Below are 23,831 nucleotides of genomic sequence, written 5' to 3' on the forward strand. Positions count from 1 at the left end.
GTTATTTTCAGATTTCAAAGCACTTGTGGTTTCCTCTGCCAGAAGCCAGGCTGGGATTCTCCTGTGCTTGCTCTTGGAATTGATACCAGAACTCCTTTCTCTCCTCTGGTTACTTCCAGTGGTTTTTATTGCATCCTTTCTCATGGCTTATCTTGGCATCTGAAATCTTCAGAGCCCTTTGCTTGTATTCACAGTTTGGCTGCCCAAGTTCTCTTGTGGTTCATTCAGTTTATCTGTATCTGTGGAGCAGTTAAAAATCCCGAACTCAAGAATCAAGGAGGGTTTTGTCTTCCAAATCCTGATTAGCAGCTGCCTACCGGATAAAAAGACCCCTCTGCACTGATTTACATCCTGGATTCAGCCCACAGCTGTGGGCTCATCCCACAGCATGGGCAGCAGGGGAGGGGGGCATTCTGCCCCTCTGGCCCCCTCAGGTGAGACCCCCCCTGCAGAGCTGCCTCCAGCCCTGGGGAACGACAGCACAAGGATGTGGAGATGCTGGAGCGAGTCCAGAGGAGGCCACGGAGATGCTCCCAGGGCTGGAGCCCCTCTGCTCTGGATCAGGCTGGGAGAGCTGGGGGGGTTCACCTGGAGAAGAGAAGGATTCGGGGAGACTTTAAAGCCCCTTCCAGTGCCTAAAGGAGCTCCAGGAGAGCTTAAGAAGGACTTTGGACAAGGGATGGAGGGACAGCACAAGGGGGAATGGCTTTCCACTGCCAGAGGGCAGGGTTAGATGGGAGATTGGGAAGGAATTGTTGGCTGGGAGGGTGGTGAGGCCCTGGCACAGGTTGGGCAGAGAAGCTGTGGCTGCCCCTGGATCCCTGGAAGTGTCCAAGGCCAGGTTAGACAGGGCTTGGATCAACCTGGGCTAGTGGAAGGTGTCCCTGCCCATGGCAGGGGGTTGGAAGAAGACGATCCTGAAGATCCCTTCCAACCGAAACCATTCTTTGATTCCATGATTAGACTCCTGCCCAACCCTTTGAAATACTATATTTGAGAGTCTCTTGATGATTTGATTCTATACAGGTAGATCACAGAACAGAAGAGTGGTGCTGTGTGTGTTCTCTGTTGGGTGTCCCAGCCCCGTGGCAGAGCCATATGAGAGGAACAACAGGGTTATTCCATCCTTGCCCGGTGCCTTTGGAATCCATCTGGGATCCCTCTCTGAAGGATCTCAAAGCACTTCCCAAACACTTAATGAAACTCTTGAGCTCTGCTGCAAGTTTCATCCAGTTGATCAGGCATGTTCTGTGCTTTGATAACCTGTGCCAGAGCTGGAGGGAATAACTTCTCCAGGCTTTCCCACCAGCCGGGAAGAGAACTTGGGAAACGTGACCTTCCCAGTCCCGTGCTCGCTTTGCTGGACTTACTTCCTCTGTTATTCAAGGTGAGAACAGGACGGTTAGAACTGATTTGGGTGCTTCTGGGAAGATGAAGTCACTCTGTTTGGATCTCTGTGCTGTGCCAATAGTGAGATCCTTGGGGAAATCTCTTCCTTTAGGTTTGTTTATGCTCAGTGGAAGGCACAGATGTAATTTGTGAGGAAATGCGGAGGAACGGAGGTTTTGCTGGGCTCAGCAGTGTGGTGCAGGGACATGAGATGGCACACAAGGATATCTAAGGGGCTCTCAAGATACGAAAAGGATTTTCTCTGCCTGTGCTGAGCTTTTGACTCTCTCTCCACCTTCCTTCAGCCTTCTGCACCTCTTGGTGCCTCACGGGGTGTGTTCCCCCTTCTCCTCAGCTCCTGGACTTTGTTGTGCTAAAACTTCAATAAATGCTTTTTTTTTTTTCCTGAAAAGTGGAAGAACAGTAGAAGGAAGTCTGTGCAACACAGGGTTCCCAAGCTGCCACTGGAAGTACAGGTGCTGTGGACTGCCCAGGATCTGCTAATGACAGCTGGAATGAATCCCCATGGCTGTCGTTGTAATCAAGGCTCTGGCCAAAATTTAATCCCTTGCACTTTTGCAACCCTGTTGTTTCCTGTTCCCCTGTTGTTTGCAGGCTGAAGGCAAAACCTGGCTGAGTGTTACAGCTCCTGTTTCATTGATGGGAACAGGCTGGGATCCAACACATCCCAAAACACTAAAAATGTGTTGTTTAGATGACAAACAAATGGCATTTTGGATATCAAGAGATTGCATTCAGCAAGAAAGATGCTGGCTTTCTATTGGGTGAATTATAAGAATGAAGGAAAATGCTAAAATTGGCCACTTTCTGAAGTACAGGATGAGCTTTTGGCAAAAATGTGAAATAGAATTACAAGACAACCTGGGGAGAATTTGAATGTAGTTCTAAAAGAAACTAAATTCTAAAAGAATTTAAAACTGAAATTAAAAATGGAATCAGCAAGTACAATGTAAATGTACTTAGAAACCGAGCACCTATAGATACATACAGTGGAATGAAATGGGTGCTGTTATGTGGCAATAAAACCTCCTCACTAGGATATGGTGCCACATCCAAGGCCAGGTTGGAACAACCTGGGATAGTGGAAGGTGTCCCTGCCCATGGCAGGGGGTTGGAATGAGATAAACTTTAGGGTCCCTTCCAATCCAAACCATTCTGCAGTTCCATGATCAGAATTTGGGTGTCCTGAAGGATGGTGGGACCTCTGTCTTTGGAGATTTCCATGATTCCATTACAAAAACTGACCTGGTCTAGTGCTGACAATAGTTCTGCTCCAGCCTGGAGACCTCCAGAGGTCAAGGATTCTATTAATAACCCCAAAATTATTCTATGCAAAGATTTGCTATAATAAAATTCCTTTGCTTTTTAATTGCAAGAGGAAAAACCTATTTTTTCTATCTTTTGGAGCTGCAGGTGTAGCAAAAATGGATCTTCTTAATTCCATTGAAGAACAGTTGGATTTTTTAAAGAAGTTCTTCCTTGTCCCTTTTCCATTAATTACTTCCTAACCTCTCTCCTTGTCCTTGCTGGGTTGGAGACAGAGCTGATAGTTCCTGTGGAGTGTAGCAGTTGCTATCAACTGCAAGACAGCAGCTGATTTTTCAGTGTATTCTCACACAGATCTTACTGTAATGGAGTCAGGAAAGTGCATCTCTGTAGTAATTGTAACTTGTCCTTTTTAAGAGTGTTTCATGTCATACAGGCATTAGACACTCAGGATTTTCATTCCCTTTCCCCTGCGTGGATTCATTGCTTTATTGGCACTCAGGATGAATAGTAGTGAAAGGACACCTTGCTATGGCTCTGTGAGGTGCCCTGGTGGTTAAAATACCAGTCAACAAAAAGCAGAAATTGCAAGTGGACTGAATTTTTACCTTTTTTTTTTTTTCCCCAGGTTGAGTATTCCTGCTTCTCATCTCTTTCATTAAACCCTCATTTATTATAACAGGCTACCCATGGAAGTGGTTGAGTCCCCATCTAAGAGGGGTTTAAAAGATGTGGCACTTGAGGACATGGGTTAGTGGTGGCCTTGGCAGTTCAGGGGAAGGTTTCAGCTAGAGGACTTTTCCAACCTCAACAATTCTGTGATTAGCTGGAGGTCAGATTGGATCCCTGTTTGAGTTTTTAAAGCATTACAGGGCTGGGAGATGCTTCTGGGGATCCTCCATTTTCCATTCCAAGCAAGGATTAACTCCACCTAATGCTTTCCTGAGAGTTGTTTCTAGTTGTTTTCAAAGGTTGAGACTCCCAGTGGTTGTTGAGGCTTCACATATGTGCTGATTTCTCCTACTGAAGTTCCATGTGGGTGATTTACATCTGCTGCTGTTTGTCCTTTTCCTCATGAGCACCAGGAAGATTGTCCCATTTTCCCTTTGCATCAGCTCTTCCTATACTGGAAGCCTGTTATCATTAGTTCTTCATAAAATGCTGTCAGCAGGTAAGTTAAAAACATCAGAGCCTCCTGAGTACCTGCTCTGGAGCCAGCATTGAGTTCAGAACTGATGGTATGTGGCCTTATTTATGCATATATTTATTTTAATCCTGCTTAAACTCATCGTGCTGCAAGTCTTTGTTCACTCTCTTGCCTGTTTGATCCCAATCCAAATGTTTATGCTCATACTTAACTTGAAGTTGTCAGCTCCTTCAAGCAAGGCTCTGTCCTCACTGATGTCTGCAAAGCTCCAGAGTGGCTCTCCAGGAATAATCTGCAGCCATTCTGGGTTAGAAGGATACAGGGATGCCCTCAGTTCTGTTTGGTCTTTTGCACTGCATGGGGGTCATCCCAAAGCACCTCTGGGTGAGGATCTGAAGCAGCAGGAACAGAACTGGATTATCTTAATCTTATTGTTACACTTTCTCAGCCAGAAAGTCGGTGATGGCCGTGGTTCAGCCAGGAAGGGGTGGTTGCATTTTAAAGCTATGAATGATGATGTGTTTTCCATGTAACTCAGGCTCCATGTTCTTCATCCAAACCACTTAAGTGAGAATCTACTGAAATTAGAGTTTAGATTTATTCTGCCTTTGCCTTTCGTGTCGTTTTTGTGAACTGGAGCTCACAAAACTGGTGTGAATTAGTACTCCCTCCTTTCCAAATGAGGAAGCAAAAGCTTAAATAACAGTAGTTCATATGTGGCAGATCTGAGACTGTACAGGAGATTTTTTTATTCCCCTATTCTAAGCTTTTAAGTGCTAAAAAAGACATACTTGCAACTCTGAAGAGTCTCTGAATTAATCCAAGCTGCTTCTGTTGCTCATATACTGACACCCTTTGCTTTGCTGGTTGGTTATATCTCACTTTTCCTCACAGAGTAAGGTGCAGGTGCAGTTTTACTTTTTGAATATTAATTATCATTGAATCACAGAATGCTTTGGGTTGGAAGGGACCTTAAAGATCATCTAATTTCAACCCACTGCCATGAGCAGGGAACCTTCCACTAGACCAGTTTGGGTTTAATGAGGTGTCTGAATCCTTTCCACTTCAGGCTTCTGCTCTTGCCAGAGTGTTTTCATGATGTGATGTGAATTGCTTTGATAATTAGCCATAATCCTCTGTTTTTTCTTTCACTAAGTAACTGTGGCTGGAAGGTAGTTTCAGAGTGTGATGCCTTAGAGATGCAATCCTGATCCTGCAGGATTCAAGGGAACCAGGATTTCCCTCTATAAGTTTAGTGTCCTAACTTAATGATTTAATCAGCAAGTGAAGAAAACACGGCAGTACTTAAAGTGCTTTATGTCCCTCAGATTATTTTCCATACATTTAATTGCATAAACAGATGATATTTACAGGGGACTTCTGGCTGTGATTGACCTTCATCTTTTCCTGTGCCCTTCCCAACCTCTCCTTGAATTTTCCTATTGTTTCCTCTTAATCATTCCACATTTAACACCGTGTTTCAAGCAGTTGTTTTCTCTTGCTCGGGACCATCCTACCAATTCCCCGGAGACCAGGATTCCCAGTTCCTTTTAATTCATCTTCCCAGAATGATTTCATTGGCAATTTTGGAACTCATGGAACTCCAAAGCCCAATATTCAGGTTTTCCACCACTTACAGCACAATTGCTCTTTCCCTCTTACATGATCATCATTTTTTAGGAGTAGGAGTGTCTTTAATCTGGTGAAAAATTGCTTTTCAGAAGTTGCAGCAGCACAATACACATTTAAGGATGCATTTCTTATTTTTGTTTGAATTTTTTCTATGTGTGTGTTGGGTCAAGGAGGGGAGGAATTGCATAAACTGAGATAGGTTAGAGAAAACCCATGTTTGGAGTTCAGCAGTGTTCCCATGGCTACTAGGACAGGTACATCACGGAAGAGGGAACACTTTGGCATTTAACAGCCCTTCCAGGTGATTTATGGTTTTACATAAGCTTTTCCTAAACCCAGAGGTTTTCTAGGGTTGGCACCTTTTTGCTTGTCTCCATGCCCTGTTAGTTCTGTGCTCAGTGGCCCGTGGTTATTAAAATTCTTATCAATAAAGGAGTTTCTGAGCAAGGTTCTTATTTTCTGGGCTCGTGCAAACCTTCTGAACTCCTCTGCTTAACCAAAGGAACATTTGTTTTTATGCCTAATGTATTTTATAAAAAGAAACGTGTAGAGTTCAAGTAATATTTGCCTTCAATTACAGTAATTAAGTTGTCAGGACTTGAAGTCACCAAGGGAATAAGAAAATCCTTTCCTGGTTGGCCAGGGGGTGACTGGTGTTCTGGTCCCAAGTGCGTTTTACATCTTGGGGTGGGGAGGGAAACTGTTCTGGCTGAAAACCTGGGAGACTGTTTGTCCTTTTGCAATCCAGGGTGTCAAAATCCTGCTGTGGGTAGAGGGAAAATGCCCTGTTTCACTGTGCTGCTGCAGGGCAGCAGGTTTGGATCTGCTGGATCCGTGGGTTATGGCCAATAGTGGGAGTGTCAACAGGGCCAAGTGCTGGGTCCTGCACTTGGTCACAAACAACCCCCTGCAGCTCCAGGCTGGGGCAGAGTGGCTGGAAAGCTGGAAAAGGACCTGGGGGTCCTGGTTGACAGCAGCTGAACACAAGACAGGGTGTGCCCAGCTGGCCAAGGAGGCCAATGGCACCTGGCTTGGACCAGCCCTGGTGTGGCCACAGGATCAGGGCAGTGCCCGTCCCTCTGTTGGCACTGCTGGGGCACCTCCAGTGCTGGGGGTAGCTCTGGGCCCCTCAGACAAGAGAGACATGGAGGGGCTGGAGCATGTCCAGGGAAGGGAACGGAGCTGGGGAAGGGGCTGGAGCACCAGAAGAGGCTGAGGGAGCTGGGGGGGCTCAGCCTGGAGAAAAAGAAGCTCAGGGGGGGCCTGGCTCTGCAACTCCCTGACAAGAGGGGGGAGCCAGATGGGGGTCAGGCTCTGCTCCCAGAGAACAAGGGACAGGACAAGAGGAAACAGCCTCAAGCTGTGCCAGGAGAGGTTCAGGTTGGACATCAGGAAGAATTTCTTCTTGGAAAGGGTTGTCAAGCATTGGAAGGGGCTGCCCAGGGAGATGGTGGAGTCCCCATCCCTGGAGGTGTCCAAGGAACGACTGGATATGGCACTCAGTGCTCTGGGCTGGGGGACAAGGTGGGGATCAATCACAGGTTGGACTCGAGGATCTTGGAGGTCTTTTCCAGCCTAAGTGATTCAGTTATGCACTGGGATTCTGTGCTTGCTTGGTTAGGAGGTAGGTCTTATTAAAAACTGTTACTGTAAACAGCTCAATCCATTTATCCTGGAAATTTTGCCTTGTCAAACTTCTGCTGCAACTCCCCTTTCAAATGTCACCTGTGTGTGGATGTGTGTGGACACATCCTGTTTTTCCCCATGTTCAACAACCTCTTTGCAGGCTTCTCTGCCAGAAGTCAAATAGTTTCAGTTACTCCATATACCTCCAGGAACACTACAACATATTCCTACAAGAAAAGTACCTGATTTTGGTAAGTGCCCACACAAACATTCCTGGAATCTCAAGTGCAGCCTTACTTTCGTTCCACTGGAACAGCTCTCCTGAAAGCAGATGTATGAGGAAATCCACTCGTAATGCATCACTAATGACACCAATTTTTGCATTCCTGCTCATGTGAGCAAAGGTTATGGATGCAGAAGGAGTCAGACCTGGAAAACCTTCCTCACAAACCCTGATAAACCCCACTTCAGGCAGCAAGTTTAACGATGCTCCAAAGAGAACCAGATCACTTATCTCCACCATCGTGCAATAACTGTAAAGTGTGGAGATAAGTGGGTTTATATCTCCCAGTTCTCTACTGGCCTTCCCTGGGTATCAGTTTATGGCAGTAAAAGTGGCTGTGAAATATTACTGCCCTGATTTGGTGGTGTTTTATAGTCCCTTCAGTTCACATTCAGGCTGCATGGACAGAGTGGATGCTCTTATCTCTCAGTGCATTTATGAATGGAAAAACAGGGAATTATCTCAATCATACTCACCATATTTGGCTGTAATAGCTGTGGTTTAGCTCTCTTTCAAGAACAGGTTGTAGGCCAGATGTTGGTGAGGATTGTACTCCATCCTGACCGGCTCAGCTTTTCCCATCCAGAGGGGGGTGTTTGGTTACCTGCAGTGTGAACAAGGTTTTAAAATAAATTAATGACCTGAGGGAGCTGGGGGGGTTCAGCCTGGAGAAAAGGAGGCTCAGGAGGGAGCTTTTTGCTCTCCACAACTCCCTGACAAGAGGGGGGAGCCAGAGGGGGTCAGGCTCTGCTCCCAGAGAACAAGGAACAGGACAAGAGCAAACAGCCTCAAGCTGTGCCAGGAGAGGTTCAGGTTGGACATCAGGAGGAATTTCTTTGTGGAAAGCATTGTCAAGCATTGGAAGGGGCTGCCCAGGGAGGTGGTGGAGTCCCCATCCCTGGAGGTGTCCAAGGAATGACAGGATGTGGCACTCAGTGCTCTGGGCTGGGGACAAGGTGGGGATCAGTCACAGGTTGAACCTGATTATCTTGGAGGTCATTTCCAACCTTAATGATCCTGTGATTCTTTGAAAATCTGGGACATTTCCAAGAGTCATTTATTACTTTTGCCAAGCAAAAGCCACAGAGGCTTTTTTTTGGGTGCTTTGCTATGTATGTGAACAAGCCTTAATTTCAGCTGCCTGTTTGGCTTGTTTATTTTGCAAATCACAGACAATTTAGGAAATTATATATTTTCAACTTGTTGCATTTGTTGCTTTTTCAGAGTCACTTCTCTTTGTGCCATCTAAAACATTCACTCCATAGCTGTACTTTGCTTTTCGTTGAATATTTACTTTCTAGTACAAGACTCTTTTAATAACTCCTCACCTGCAACCAGCGCTGAGCAGCTCTTCATTTCATGTCTGCAGAAGCCTTGTAAGATGTAACCTGTGATGTTGTTTTTGCCATCTGATAACTTGTGATCAAATGGAGCCTGTTTAAATAACAACATCTGGGACACAATGACAGTGAAGCAGCTACGAAACAAACATTTCTGAAGATCAGATAGGATGGAAGAGATGCCTCAGTGCTGGATTGCTCCCTGGATCATGAGCCCTATGCTGGAGAGGGATTCCAGGCGTGGGATTTCCTTTGTGCCACAGGCTAAGGGATTGTGCTGGATTATTTTTCATGTTGGTTTATGTCTTGTAGAGACGTGCTTTTGTAATACACTGAGTATGGAGGTAGTAAACTCAATCTGCAGTGAGTTGCACAGGAGTAGGTTAAATAAGGAATTCAAGTCAACTGAAAATTGTCTTGTTTTGTATTCTCTTGCTGCCTTTCATCCTTCCACCTCTAAACCTACAGCATCTTTTACATAAGGGCTGCTTAACTTCCACCCAAGTCTAAACTTTTACAGTTAATTTTCAAAGCACCACATTTCAATATTTTTCTTCTTAGTGTGCAAAAATCAGCTTTATATTTAAAGCCATTATTCCTGACTCTCACTCCTGCTTCTCTTTGTTCACTTGCAGGAGGATATTACTGATCCTGAGTCTCAGGAAGACAGGGAGAAGAAGGACTGGCTCTCTGACCCTGCAGATGGTTCCAATACAGTGAAGAGCGTTCTCACTGTGCAGGAATATTTTGCCAAGCGCATGGCAAAGCTGAAGGGATCTCAGAAGGAACCAGAAACAAAGGTGGATAATTCCAGCCCAACGGCTGATGAAGCTTTGGATCCTGTGGAAGAGCTGGAAACCAAAGTGAAGAAGAAAAAGAAGAAGCAGAAGAGAGATGAGGAGGCAGAAAGGACAGAGCATTGCAAGAAACAGCCTGAAAGTGGTGGTTTGGATGGAGAGGAACTGGATACTCCATTAAATGAATGTCACAGAGGGAAAAAGAAGAGGAAACATAAAGAGCAGCATGAAGGAGAAAACACCAGTTGTGATGAAAATATGGACTATGGAGAAATTTATGTGGGAATAGCTGATGAGGAGGATCTCGGTGGAAGGGACCAGGAGGAAAAGCAGAAGAAACGCCATAAGAAGAAACACAAAAGGCAAAAGGAGGAGGTGGAGGAGTGTGTGGAAGGAGCCCCCAGGAAGAAAAAGAAGCACTGCAAGCACATTTGACCATTTCAGAATCATGCTGGGGCTCTGAGGTGAATTAGAGGAGGACTCTGTGTAAGCTCAGCAGCAAACACGTCGCGTCCCAGGATAGAACACGGTGCTCCACCTCCAGCTGGGACCATGGCCTGGGTTCAAGTGTCTCTTCCAAAGGAGAACGTGGTGATGGGCCAACATGAGCTTCAGTGCCACATTAAAAAGGGATCCAGCACATGGTTCAGACTGTGAAAGGCAGGGAACTACTTTCTGCTGCTTCACACTGACTGTGTTTTTCCCAATCTAGGAAAAAATAACAAAAAAAAGTCACCAAACTACTGCCTTTTTTATTAAAGTTGTTTTCACTTGTGAGAGCCCAGCTCTGCTTCTGGAAACAGGAGGGGGTTTGCAAAGCTGTTTGTGTTTTTTCACTGATTTTTGCAAAGTGGTGTCTAATTTTTTCATTGATCTCCTTTTACAACTAAAATGAATGTTGTTTCTTCCCAAAATACTTACCCTGATTAAAGGTTTACAGCTGAGTTTCAGTACTAGAGGATGAAATAAAAATGCCTCCCTGTGTTTTCAGACCAGGTGTTTTACTGTTGTGAAACAGCTGTAACTTTGCACCAAAGCTAAAGGAACTGTGTATTAACCATATATTCTTATTTAGATGTGCATTAACCATATCATTTATTAACCATATCTAAATCTGTCATTCTCAGGCAATATTCATGGTCTCTTCAGTGATGCATCTGGCATTCAGAAAGCTGGATAGAGCAAGTTTTTTTCTGAAATTAGGAGACCAGTAGATTTTCAATCGGATGCATTAGTATTGCCACTTCCACGTTGAAAACTTGCAGTTTAGATTTATAACCAAATTAGAGCTTGTTCCTAATTGTGAGCCTGGAAATAAGTAATGCTGGAACTTAGCACTGCCAGGAGAAGTTTTGTGTGAGATCTTGAACGGTCAGCATGAATTTCGATGTGTTAATATCTCTCAGTTAAGAGCTGTCAGGAGAGATGGGTGAGCTTGGAAGTGGTGGAATGGGAAGAAGGATTCACCATCCTGGTGTCCTGCTCTGATATTCCTTCAGCCACAGCAAATGGACAGCACATCCCTGAAAACCAGCCAGTTGTCCTGGCCTAATCCAGAATTTAAATCCATTAGCTGCTCGTTTCATTAAGGCCTGGCTGTGTCTCATCAGTGTAAATCTAAAACACCCCATTGGCTGCTCTGCTGAATAAAATGGGTACATTTTTATATTGTCTTAGCTCAGTGGAGTTGCTTAACAGGGTTTGAGAAACATTGTCAAGATGCAGATGTTAATATGAAAAAAATTTCCTTCAGCTGCCTTTATTGTCCAGTGGAAGGAACTTCATCTGCAGCACAGACCACATGGCTTTGGGTGTTTGAGCTGCAGCTGAACTCTTCCTTTTTTTAAGATCTCTTGGTTTCCAGTGCACCTTTTTTTTTGCCCTCAGGACATGCTCATTCATTGCTGCAAAATTACTGTAGTTTTACTTATTGTATGGGAGAACAAGATGCCTTTCTTTGTGTTTCATGTCACATGCCAGTGGTTTTTAACCCTTAAAGCATCTCCTTTTCAGGAGAAATACAATTAATATCCAATATAATCCTGCTTGTTCCTGGCTTCCTTAAATGAACTACCACTTAATGCCATCAAGTTGCATTGAAGTTGGGAGTAAACTCCATGACTGAGGTGAAAAAATAATCTTTATGTTACCTCTTTGAATTTTTATTTATTAGTAGAATGCAAAAGTCTGAATGTTTTCGATTTTTTTTAACTCTTAAGCAGCTGAACTTCACAGTTTGAATTTTTGTTTATTAGAATCCAAAAGTCTAATTAATTTTTTTTTTTAACTCTTATGCAGCTGAACTTCACATCCTCTCTGGGATTTCAATTGCAAAAGGTGCTAGTCAAGGAATAAGGTTTCCTTCTCCAAATCCTGCTGGGCTTGTTTGTTTGTTCCCTCTATTAATCTTCCAGTTTCTGTGTGCTAATTCTTATGGGTGTTTGGCCACATTCCAGTACCAGTTACAGAAAGAGTAAAACCGGGAATAAATCTTTAAATTTATGGTGTCACTGCAGTTAAGTGCAGTATACCCAGGAATTTAAATCTGGCTCAGATGGAAGTATGAGCTACAAATGGAAGATTCTCTCTTTCTACAAGAAATACATGGCACTTTATCCCAGGAAATGTGGGATTGTAATGTGCCTCAAGCTCTGCGTGTGGTTGTAGGGGGGGGAAATCCTAATAAATAAATAAATAATCATAAATCATAAATTGCTTGTATTTGACACAAGCAATTCATTTAAGTGCCCTGCTCTGTGTTAGTGGTCAGCCCTCACTGTGTTACTCAAATGAAAGGCTCTTCTTACAAGATAGTGCCCAGTGAAATTGGAACAACAGGAACACGTTTCAAAGTAATAAATTATATCTAATTTTTTTGTTTGTAGTGGGTTGTGAGTTCAGTTTTAACCAAACCCTGGTTTGGCAAGAAGGTCTTTTTTAGAAAGCATAAGAAAAAGAATGACATCACTGCCCAAGTGGTGGAATTAGCAGAATGTGAGCACAAAAGGAACGACTTGGTTTCATTTCCGCGAAAATCGTACTTTTAAACTACAGGGTCTTTTGTTACACATTTCTCCATTGTCCCTAATTTGTCCGTTGTACTCCCACATTGCAGCACAAAATGATGTTCCTCCAAGTGGAATTACCTAGAAACTGAGCAAAATGGGGCTCTGCTTTCACGCCCAAGTGGAGGACAATGCACACGCACCACAGATATTGAAACGTGTTCAGTTTTGGTAACCCCAGGTCACCAGTGACAGAGAAGAAGATTTTCCTTTTTGCACTGGCAACATTCCAACATGATGGATTCTCGTGAGTTATTCCATTCTTTGCAGGTTTAGGGGTTGTTCTTTGCTTTGATCCTCGGAATTCCCTGTGGGCTCCACGACCGCTGTCGTGGTTTGCAAGTGAAATGTTAGAGCAGCAGTAGCAAAGGTGCTTGGAAATCCTGCAAGCACTGAACTATCCTGGGAAGCAGAGGCCATGGAAAAGTAGTCCTGGTACCAGCATTTGACCAAAGTCTGCATGAATTTTACGGGCTTTAGGAGTTTTGATCTTGGTGTGTCTGAGTGTGGAGCTTTCCTTGGAGCCAAGGATGGGATTCCACACTGGTGCACTCTGTGACAACCCCCATCTGTGGAACAGGCACCATTCCTGGAATTTCCTTCCAAGACGTTCTAGCTCCGGTGCTTTACACACAGCCAGTGTAAATCAGAATCATGGAATCCTTAAGGTTGGAAAGCCCTCTGAGGTCGTCGAGTCCAACTGTTCCCCCAGCACTGCCAAGGCCACCACTGAGCCATGTCCTCAGGTGCCCTGCAGTAGCAACCAGGGTGAGTTTAAAACATAAATGCAAGACACTTTTAAAGATTTCAGAGCCACTTACCCTTGGGTTTAAGTGAATTTGAGTCCATTTGATGGTATCCAAGATGCTGCTGGAAACTGTGAATTGAAGGGGCTGGAGCGTGTCCAGGGAAGGGAATGGAGCTGGTGATGGGGCACCTGGAGCAGCTGGGAGGCTCAACCTGGAGAAAAGGAGGCTCAGGGGGGACCTTCTCACACTCTGCAACTCCCTGACAGGAGGGGAGAGTCGGGGGGGTGTCAGGCTCTGCTCCCAGGGAACAAGGGACAGGACAAGAGGAAATGGCGTCAAGCTGTGCCAGGGGAGGGTCAGGTTAGGTTGGATATTGGGAACATTGTCTTCACCAAAAGGGTTTTCCAGCCCGGGCACAGCTGCCCAGGGGAGGGGTGGAGTCCCCATCCCTGGAGGGATTTGAAAGCCGTGTGGATATGGCACTTGGGGACATGAGTCAGTGGTGGCCTTGGCAGTGCTGGGGAGTGGTTGTACTCGGTGATCTTTGAGGGCTTTTCCAACTTAAATGATTCTGTGACTCTGAAATGCATTTGGGAACAGCTCAGCATCATGTTCCCTGGTGCAATTCCCCTTTAAGCAGCCCTGGTTCTCACTGCCTTCACATCATCAGCTCAGCAACAAAAATGAGCCTCTTGCTCCAATGGAATGAACTGAGTTTGTCCTGTTTAAACACACGGGACTGGAGTTCTTGCAGGATCCACCTTCAAAAAGCACCATTTACGTCACGAAACCTCCAAACCTGCCAACACTAAGAGGAGGAAGGAAGCTCCAAGAAGAGAGGAAAACCACACAAAGTCTCTTGGAAGCACTGCCCAGCATCACGCCTAGCTGGAAAAAAAGATCTTGGAATTGTGTATCCTCGAGCAGCATAAGGTGGACATCCAAAGCCATCCTTTGCTTAATTCCTCATTCCTGGGCAGGAACCTCCAGGAAGGATCAGAGCTCAGAGAACTTGGGACAGCAACCAAGGCTTTTGTCTCTGTACCTGTCCCATCCAGGGATAAACCAACTTTTTCTTGGATCAGCAAACTTTTAGTGATGTGAGACTGGGAAATAGAGGAAAAATATACATTTTTGTGGTGGCAGAAGCGGGAATATTGTTACAAAAACAAATTAAAGCTCCATTTCTCAGCAAGTCAGAACTTAAAATTCGCTTCTGAGTCACTCAAAGTTGTTTTTTTTTTATTCATATCTTAATCCATTTTTATAAATTTTAAACTGTAAGAGGGAAACTCCTGATGGTTCCTTTTGACCTAAAGGCACTAAAATATATATATTTTTTAAACTTAAAGCTACATTTTAAAAATAGAAATATTCAGCACCATCAGTGTGCTTCCTGAAATTTTTAGCATCTTTGAGGTTTTTGTCTGCATTTTTTTGTATAATGGGAAAGCTCTGGTTCTTTTTCCTAGAAAATAAATGGTGCAGGTAGTGATCCCTGGGGAAAACCTGGTGGAATCAGGGAGGATGGGCAGTGGGCAGGGTTGGGAACTGCAGCTCTTCTGCTGGGAACCCCCAGCTGTCTGTGCAAAAACTCCCCTTGGGAGCCTGACAGTTTCATCAATAATTAAGGAACATGTGAATATTGAGCTAATTTAGGATTTGCACTTTCTCACACATTTTAATGTCCCTGAATTTTGGGGGGGAGGGGAAGTGGTGAAAATAAACCTGCACTTTGCAAGCCAAGTAAAAAGCCAGATGTGGGATCCACCCAAAAAAAGGGGGATATTTTTAAAGGGTGAGGATGCTCATTCCATACTGGGTTCAGCCACTAATTCTCTGCCTGACCCAGGGGAGTTGCTGCCACTGTTCCCCAGCCGTGAAAATGGGGAGAACAAAGCTTTCTTCCCCCCTTTGTCTGCTCCATCTATTTTAGCTTTTAGCCGTAATTTCCCTGTTCCCAAAGCCCTGGGAGAGCTCTGCTGCTTCCTGTGCCCCAGATACAGGTGAAGCCTCTCACCAGAGCAGGGAAGGTGAGTGTGGAAAAGGTAATGCTGAGTTTTTCCAGCCTGGTGGTAATTACCCAGATACGGTGGCAATGAAGAGGTGGCATTTTCACCCCTTTATGTAACACAGGAGCTTCCTCCAGGACAGGTTTAACCAGCATTTTAGGCAGGGTGCAGAATGAAACCCTTCTTACTAATGCCATCAGAATGCCAGGTGCTGTGGGAGAGGGGGAGAAGGGGAAAAAAAGGTGATTAGTAGTAGTAGCAGTAGTAGTAGTTAGTAGTAGTAGTAGTAGTAGTGTTTGCACTTAAAATTTTGGAGGGGGGCCCTGGGAAAGGAGAAAATCCAAACAATGAATATTTTGCTGGATTTCCTTGCACTCTGACCCCACAGAAGTCCCAGTTTGTGTCTCAGGGAATTTTGAAAAGCCTTAAGTTAACCCTTATAATACCTGTGGGAGATCAAATGTCACCCCTAGGATGTGGAGGGAATGGTTAGGACCAGGAACACCCAGTGAGGTGCTCCAAGAGCCTCCAGGCTTGGGCAGCAGAGGCAGGAGGTGGATGCAGGTCCTGTCTTTGCTCAGAGTTTTATCCTCCCCCCTAAACCTTTCCTCCCATCCTCCAAAATGTGGAAACAGGGGGCAGGGTGGAGGCAGTCCTGTAAAAGGGATTGAGTGGAATTCATCCATTCCTATCCTTTTCCCTAGAGGGGAGGTGTTCTACTAAAAATTTCTGGCCTCTGGGGCCTCAACAGAGGTGCTGGTTTTATATTAATGATATCCAGACCTGGAGCATACTGAGGGTTCATAAATAAGGCTGAGCCATGCACCATATTCACCATATCCAAAATACCACCCTATTCATAATAAAACCTTGCAACCCCAGGCAGCCTCTTTTTCAGGGCACTTCAACCCCAGCTAAGGGAAGTCAAAATAATTAGGGATGTTACAGGGTTTTTTTCCCCACTTCTCATTGCCAAGCTCTGCAGCAAATCCCAGTTGCAAAATACACCCAGGAGACCTGTTCAGGGCAGGATGGAGGCTTTGGCATCCTCCCTCCCTGCCCCATCCCAGCACTTCCAGGCATGAGACGGGACTTTGGGAGAGAACTGGAGCTGCTGGGACAGGACAAGCTGTCCCCAGGAGCGTGCCCAGCTCCAAATCCCAGATAAAAGGCAGTTGCTCTGTGCAGGCCTTGTGTGTGTGTGTGTAAAGGGTTTATAAATCTGTCCCAAGACCAGGAAATATCCTGCGCCTTTTAGATTTAAGAGAAGTTGCCTTCCTGTTGTATTCCCAGATAACACAGCTCTGATGGAGCCCACTTGTAAATAGCTTAATAGATTTAATCAGTTCCTCTGGAAAATGTTGTTGCTTCCGCAGGGTTTTGATTGGGTCCCGGGGAAAAGCTCAGAAAGGGCAGTTGCTGCTTCTGCTTCAAGGGAAGTTGGCAGATCCCAGCTCTCCAGACCCCAAAATCACTGTAATCCATGAGAAACTGGAGCCATCCCGCTCCTGTGCAAAGGGAAGGGAGAGACCAGGAAGCCCAGGCGGATCCTGCTCACATTTACACTCCGCTCTCTCCATCATTCCTAATCTCACAAGAGTCAATAGGAACACCCAGGCACGTGGGAAAGCTGCACAAACACCCCGGCTTGGGATCAGCGTCGGGGTTTTCCCCCTCTTTGGGGTTGGATGGGGCAGCGGCACCCAGCCCGAGGAAACGCCTTCCCATCCCGCACCCCGTCCCACTGGTTTTCTGGCAGCAGGGAGAGGAAATCCACCATCAGTCACAGTGGAGCCGCTGCAGCCCTGCAGCCCATGTCAGCGGGTCAGAATCATAAAGGAATCCAGCGACTAAATATATTCCTCAGGGCAGGTTTGCAGGGATGAGCCAGGAAAGGGCAGCCAGCCGGGGATTTTCGGTCCCATCGCCTTCCTGGAGATCCTTTGTCCTAGTGAGGGGAAAGCTGCTTGGATGACTTTCCCACCCTCATGAGCACCAAACTGGGGTTAGTGGGAAATGCCACTGCGTGGCTTTGGGGCTTCCATCCCATCCAGGCTGGTGCAGCTTTGCAGGATGGGGCAGCACTCCATAAAATGCAGCAGAAAGGAAAAGATCCTTTGTCTCCCAGTGTCCAAGGGTGGGCGAGTGAGACTGACTGGGATATGCTGGAGCCCTTCTGGGCTGTATCCAGCCCCATTCCTGCCTAGTTTGCCCCTGAAAAGCTCTCAAGAGCCCAACCAGGCTGAACGAGCGCCCACCAGCAGGTTCACTGCATCCCAGTTTCCATCCCGCAGGAAGGGACTTGGAAATTTGGGGGGAAACCCACATGGGGTGGCAAAGCACAGCCTGGACTGGTGGTTAAAGCTGGAGTGGGGAAAAGGGTCCCTGCCTGTGGAACTGTGGGATTTCCCCAGGCAAAGAGGGACCCTGCAACTCCCAAATCCTGGGGAGGGCTCTGGGGGGGACATTTTTCACCCCTGTGGGAACCTTCTTTTGGGACCATTTTCCTTTCATTCCCAAGTTTTCAGTGCCCTCATCTGCTGTCTCTGCGTTACCCTCGAGCCTTTAAAGTTTGAGGGTCTCTGAGGTGTCGCGGGCAGCGAGGCTGTTGGGGCGGGGGGGGGACAGGGACATTTCCAGCTCCCTCCTTACTCCTTTCAGCGGGCAAAATAAGGAAAAATAACAATAATAAAGGGGGGAGGGGGGACGGGAAGGAGTGGGGGGGGTCTTGGGGTTGTGCTCCCCTCCCCCGGGGGGTGCCGGGCGGAGGGGTGGGGAGAAGTTTTTCCTCCCCGCACCATCCCGGCCGGGGCTGAGGAGTTTGCAAACAAGGAGGAGCAGCGGAGTCCCTTCGGTGTCATTGGAGGAGGCTTTTTCCAAGGAGCTCATAAATACGGGAGAGGCCGGGCGGGAGGCTGGGACTGCGCGGGGACCCCGAGGGCAGCGCAGCGGGGGCTGGGGGGGCCCGGGGGGGCCATGGCTGCGCTGCTCAGCACGTACCCCTGGCCGGAGCGGCTGGAGGGGGACGCGGGCGAGGGGCTGTCCCCGGGGCCGCCCCCCCGGGCCCCCCAGGGCGAGAAGGGCTCCGAGAGCCGCATCCGCCGGCCCATGAACGCCTTCATGGTGTGGGCGAAGGACGAGAGGAAGCGGCTGGCGGTGCAGAACCCCGACCTGCACAACGCGGAGCTCAGCAAGATGCTCGGTGAGCAGCGGGGGCTGCGCGGGTTTTTTTGGGGGGCTGGGGGAGAGGAGGGAGTGGGAGGGTGGGTACCCACCCGGGCATCCCCCGGGGGGCTGCCTGGATCCGGTGCCCCGGGGTGGGCATCCACCCAGGCATTCCATGGAGTGCAAATCCCGTATGGATTCAGTGCGCCGGGTTAGGCACCCACCCAGGCATCCCATGGGGTGCAAATCCCTTCCGGATCCAGTGTCCCGGGGTGGGCACCCACCCAGTCATCCCATGGGATACAAACCCTGCCTGGATCCTGTGGCCGGGGGTGGGCACCCTCCCAGGCATTCCATGGGGTGCACACCCTGCCCGGATCCTGTGCCCGGGGGTGGGCACCCTCCCAGGCATCCCATGGAGTCCAAATCCCATTCGGATTCACTATCCCGGGGTGGGCACTCAGGCACCCATCCAGGTGCAAACCCTCTCGGGACTCAGTGTCCCGGGGCGCCTCCAGGCACCCACCGGCGATCCCTGGGGTGCAAATCCTGCCTGGATTCAGCACCTTACAGTGGGCACCCGTGCACCCACCAGGGCATTCCCAGGCTACAAATCCTGCCCGGCTCCAGTGCCCCGGGATGGGCACTTAGGCACTCACCGGCCATCCCTGGAATGAAAACCCTGTCTGGATTCAGTATCCCAGGTGAACACTCAGGCACCCACCCAGCCTTCCCTGGAATGAAAGCCCCGTCCGGATTCAGTACCTTGGGGTGGGCACACAGGCACCCACCCGCTATCCCTGGGGTGCAAATCCCATCCAAATCCAGTGCCCTGGGGTAGGAACCCAGGCACCCACCTGCTCATTCTCAGGGGTGCAAATCCTATTCAGATCCAGTACCCCGGATTGGGAACCCTGTGCTCCATCGGCCATCCCTGGGTGTCCAAACCCTGCCCAGACGGGGACCTGGTGTGGCACACAGCAGGTGGGCACCCCTGTACCCACCTGGCCCTGCTGTGGGTGCAAAGCCAGCCCAGGTCCAGCGTCCTGGGACAATATCCTCTGGGATGCTTGGAGAGTGTAAAACCTGATGGCGTCCTGCACCCCAGGGGACAGACACCCCTGTGCACACCCTGCCACCCCTCGGGTACAAACCCTGGAGGTGCTGCCTTGCCGTGCCAGGAGGGACCCCCAAATTTTCCTGGCCTGTCTCTGCTGTCCTACTTTGTCCCCACCTCACTCACCCACCCAGTGTTGCACAGCCGGGCTGTGTGTGTGTGTGTATTTTGAATTTCTGCTGTTTCACTGGGGGATCAAATCCCATTTTGAGCACACATTTGTTTCCCACTCCCCATCCTCCATTTTTCCCTTCTCCCAATCCCCAATTTTGATGTGAAACCAAGAGGGCAAACCAAAATAACCAGCCCAGACAGCCTGAGAAAGTGCTGCTCGAATTGCAACACAGCTTTTTGCTGCCCAACCTCTTATCCAAAGTTTGTGTTTCCCTGGACAGTTCTGTGGTGTTTTCTTTGGTGGTTTGGGTTTTCTCCTCGCTGCTTTGCCAGGCAGCATCTCAGCTTGTTAGTGTAATTTCTGCTGTCTCAGGCCATGGGAAGGCATCAAAGGCTTTGATCTGTATCCTCATTTCTCCCCCTTACCCTGAGGAGCAGCCTGGGACAGCCTCTTCTTGGAATACGACCCCCCATCCCAGCACTGCTTCTCTCTCCTGTGTTTTGGTGACGTTTTGTGTATCTCAAACAGGGAGCAGCGAGGTCACAGAATCACAGAGTCATGGAATGGTTTGGGTGGGAAGAGACCTTAAAGATCAGCTCATTCCAACCCCCGTGCCACAGGCAAGGACACCTTCCACTAGACCAGGTTGTTCAGACCAGGTGTCATAATGCCCAGGTTTTCTTACGCCCTGGTGCAAGTCCTGGCAGGGCACAGGCTGGGGCACATTAAAGGACATCATGTCCTGACCCCCCTGCTCAGCCAGGCATGGCTTCGGCTGTCCCTGCTCCACAGGCCATGGAACTGGGAGAGTTTAACTGCCTGGATTTATTTACTGTTTACTAACCCTGAGCCCACTTGGCTCAGGATTTGGGATGGAGGGAGTTGGAGAACTTACACTGACTTCAATCCCCCCTTCTCCATTGCTGTTTTATCCTCCTGTGGGGTTTGTGGGATGTGTCCTCCACGTGTGCCAGCTCGGATATTGGGACCCCACGCCTTGCCCTTGGATTGAGCACCTGCAAGCTTTGAGGAGCAGCTCTGGGTGCTAAGGGAATGTGTTCTCCATTTCAGGGAAGTCCTGGAAGGCACTGAGCCTCTCTCAGAAGCGTCCCTACGTGGAGGAGGCCGAGCGGCTGAGGGTGAAGCACATGCAAGACTATCCCAACTACAAATACCGGCCCCGGAGGAAGAAGCAGGTCAAGCGCATCGGCAAGAGGGTGGACCCGGGGTTTTTGCTGGGCAGCCTGGCACGGGACCAGAACACGGTGCCGGAGAAGAGGACCTGCAGCAGGGCTGGGGGGGACAAAGAGGGGCCGGGTGAGTACCCGCCTCGCCCAGGGCTCCCGGCGGTCCGGGGCTACCGGGAGGCTCCGGGCAGCGGGAGCAGCGCCAGCGTGGACACCTATCCCTATGGGCTTCCCACCCCCCCGGAGATGTCCCCGCTGGATGCCATAGACCCTGAGCAGAGCTTCTTCTCCTCGCCCTGCCCCGACGAGCACCACCGCTCCCACCTAGCCGGAGCCACCTACTCCCCGGAGTACGGAAACTCCCTCCCGTGCAACCACCACCCGCTCAGCCCCATGTCGCAGCCGGCCACCTGCATGATCTCCCCGGCCTCCAGCTGCCCTGCCCTTCCTCCTCCTCCTCCTCCTCCCAGCTACTACACGCCCGCCTTCCCCTCCCTGCCCACCCCCAGCCTCCATGCCCACCTGGGCCAGCTCTCCCCACCGCCCGACCACCACGGCTTCGACACCTTGGACCAGCTGAGCCAGGCGGAGCTGCTGGGGGAGATGGACCGCAACGAGTTCGACCAGTATCTCAACAACCCCGGCCACCACGGCGACCACCACAGCGGGGTCTTGGTCAACGGGCAAGTCCCAGCGTCCGGCAGCTCCCACACCTCTGAGAACAGCCTCATCTCCGTCCTGGCCGACGCCACGGCCACCTACTACAACAACTACAGCGTGTCCTAAGAGCCCGGGCTGGGGCCACCTGGAAGGACCCACACAGTGTTACGGGGCGTTGTCCCCCAGGGCCGTCGCTCACCACCCCTCAGGGTGATCGAGTCCGAACAGCCAGGGCCATGGAGGCTCCTCGGTGCCATAGGTAAAGGATTTTGGTTGTTGGGTCACCGCCGGTGCAAAGCCTCTGAATGGGGCCGGGGGGCACTTCCAAAGCCAAAGCCCTTTGGCCAAGTCCCTCTTCCAAAGCAGAGATGCTCATGGGAACACAGGAAGGCTGCCCCTCATTTCGAGGCGTCCCCAGCTCTGTTTTGGAGCCAGAAGTGTGGCAGCATCCCAGAAATGTCAGGTTTGAAGTCCTCCTGGAAGGGGAGAAGGCAGGGATGGGAGGAAAAGGGAAGGTTTTAGGGAAGGGGCGCACGGTCTGTGAGCTGTTCCTGGGTTCCAGCGTCGGCGTTGCTGCAGCCGCCCTGACCTGCCCAACCACATTAGCGGGGATTAAACCCCCCTTCCCACTGCCCCCAGATCATGGACTGGGGGCTTCATCCCTCAGGAAGCCCCAGAGGGGATGGGACACCAGCCAGGAAGGGGGCAGCCAGCCCTGAGGGTGCTCAGCACATTCTGGAGAAGGGTAAGATCAGGGCTTGGATAGGCAGGATCCATCCAGCATCCACCCCTGAGAACGGGTCCTGGGATAAACATTTTGGCCAAGAGGTGATGATGTAGCAGACACTTTTTTTTAGCAAAGATCCTTTGAAGGCTCAGGCTCCACGTTTGGAGCCGCAGTGCCCAATTCCTGTCCTAACTCCGGCATATTATTGCTTGTAATAAAGCTGTACATTGATTTATTCCTTCCATTATTCCCCCCCCTCTGATTTTTGTATTGCTCAAGTTCTCTTCCTTTTCATAAAGATGAAGCTTTATTTTAAATCAGTTATATGACATGATTAATCTTAGTGTTTACTGTATGGCACTTGGTAATGATTAGTTAGTAGCGTGGTTATGATTTCCTGGTTTCAGTCCCCAAAATGTATTAATAATAATTGCAAATAATACTTTAAAAAAAAAAAACAACCACAACTCCACCAGTTTTTAAGCTAATACATTCCATCTCTTTTGTGTGACTCTATGCATTTTGAATGAGTGTAGATACGAGTTTGCATAAAATATTTAATTTAAATAAATATGTTTTTATATGATGATTGTTCAATGATTTAAATTGCTGTCGCTATTGACAAAAGTTTTCAAAACAGAAACATTTCCCATGCGAGTGCTATTTTTTTATTATTATGTTGTTGTTGTTGTTGATATTTTCAACCAAGTTTTTCTACTTCCTTTTTTTTTTAAAATAAAACAAAGATCTGTGGTTATCTTTACAAATTGTGGATTACTTTCTAAGAAAATGACTCGAGGAACAATGAGTTCCTACCTTCACTTTTCACGAGTGTGTTTTGGTGTGTTTCGGGGTGGTCTTGATCCTGCTTTTGCCATCTCTCAAATATGACCTTTTAACACCAGGTCCTGTGTCAATATTACAGTGAAGTTAAGGCAGAGTTTTGCCTTTGGTGTGTTGGTGAGCAAAATTGCCAATTTATGGAGCAAGTGCTGGTGCCTGGAACGTGGCTTTTATTCCCATTTAAGTCTGTCTTGCACAGTTTGTGCTGATGCACCATTTAAGGTGCTCCACGGTGTGAGGGGTCACATAAAGGGTCCTTGGTGCAGATGCTGATCAAGGCAACGAGACCTGAGAAATGTGTGGGTCAAATTTGGGGATCTGTGTCAAGGTGGATGTTGATTGATGGCCTTCAGGCCTGGCCAGCAAAGAGAAAAGCTTCATCTGTTTTGTTGTCTATGGACAAACATCCCAGCCTACTCCTGCCAGACCTTGAGATGAAACCATGTGCACAGAATTGTTAGGGTTGGAAGGGACCTCTGGATATCATCTATTCCAACCTCCCTTCCAAGGCTGGGGAAACACCTCCCAAAGCAGTGTCCTCCCAGGCCGTGTCCTCCTGCTTGGCCCCAAAAACTGGAGGAGCAAATTTTCTGGCACACTTTGTGATGCCCATCTCTGTGTTGGCTGGAAGGGATCTCCAGAGCTCACTCACCCACCCCAACCCAACCCAACCACCTGGGCTGGTTTTCC

At 48.4% G+C, this 23,831-nt stretch overlaps 2 protein-coding genes across 2 annotated transcripts in view; both read left to right on the forward strand.

The window, feature by feature from the left end:
• Positions 1-14,545, forward strand: part of PINX1 (PIN2 (TERF1) interacting telomerase inhibitor 1) — a 66,056-nt gene extending 51,511 nt beyond the window's left edge. Inside the window, exon 7 of the mRNA XM_064650814.1 lies at positions 9,340-14,545. Coding sequence (XP_064506884.1) covers positions 9,340-9,936 — 597 coding nt within the window. The 3' untranslated portion in view covers positions 9,937-14,545. The remainder of the gene's footprint in view (positions 1-9,339) is intronic.
• A 3,660-nt stretch (positions 14,546-18,205) lies between these two features.
• Positions 18,206-22,887, forward strand: SOX7 (SRY-box transcription factor 7). The gene is made up of 2 exons (XM_064650813.1): positions 18,206-18,529; positions 20,796-22,887. The coding sequence occupies exons 1-2, from the start codon at positions 18,304-18,306 to the stop codon at positions 21,695-21,697; spliced, it is 1,128 nt and encodes a 375-aa protein (XP_064506883.1). The 5' UTR covers positions 18,206-18,303; the 3' UTR covers positions 21,698-22,887.
• Positions 22,888-23,831: the final 944 nt, after the last annotated feature.

Source organism: Pseudopipra pipra, chromosome 3 (genome assembly GCF_036250125.1).
Source record: "Pseudopipra pipra isolate bDixPip1 chromosome 3, bDixPip1.hap1, whole genome shotgun sequence".
Taxonomy (NCBI): domain Eukaryota; kingdom Metazoa; phylum Chordata; class Aves; order Passeriformes; family Pipridae; genus Pseudopipra; species Pseudopipra pipra.

Bases quoted from the DNA above. Each gene is read 5' to 3' on its own strand.
- SOX7 (XM_064650813.1), top strand. From the start codon at position 18,304: ATGGCTGCGCTGCTCAGCACGTACCCCTGGCCGGAGCGGCTGGAGGGG. The intron at 18,530-20,795 runs GTGAGCAGCGGG...TCTCCATTTCAG, and splicing joins GGAGCTCAGCAAGATGCTCG to GGAAGTCCTGGAAGGCACTG.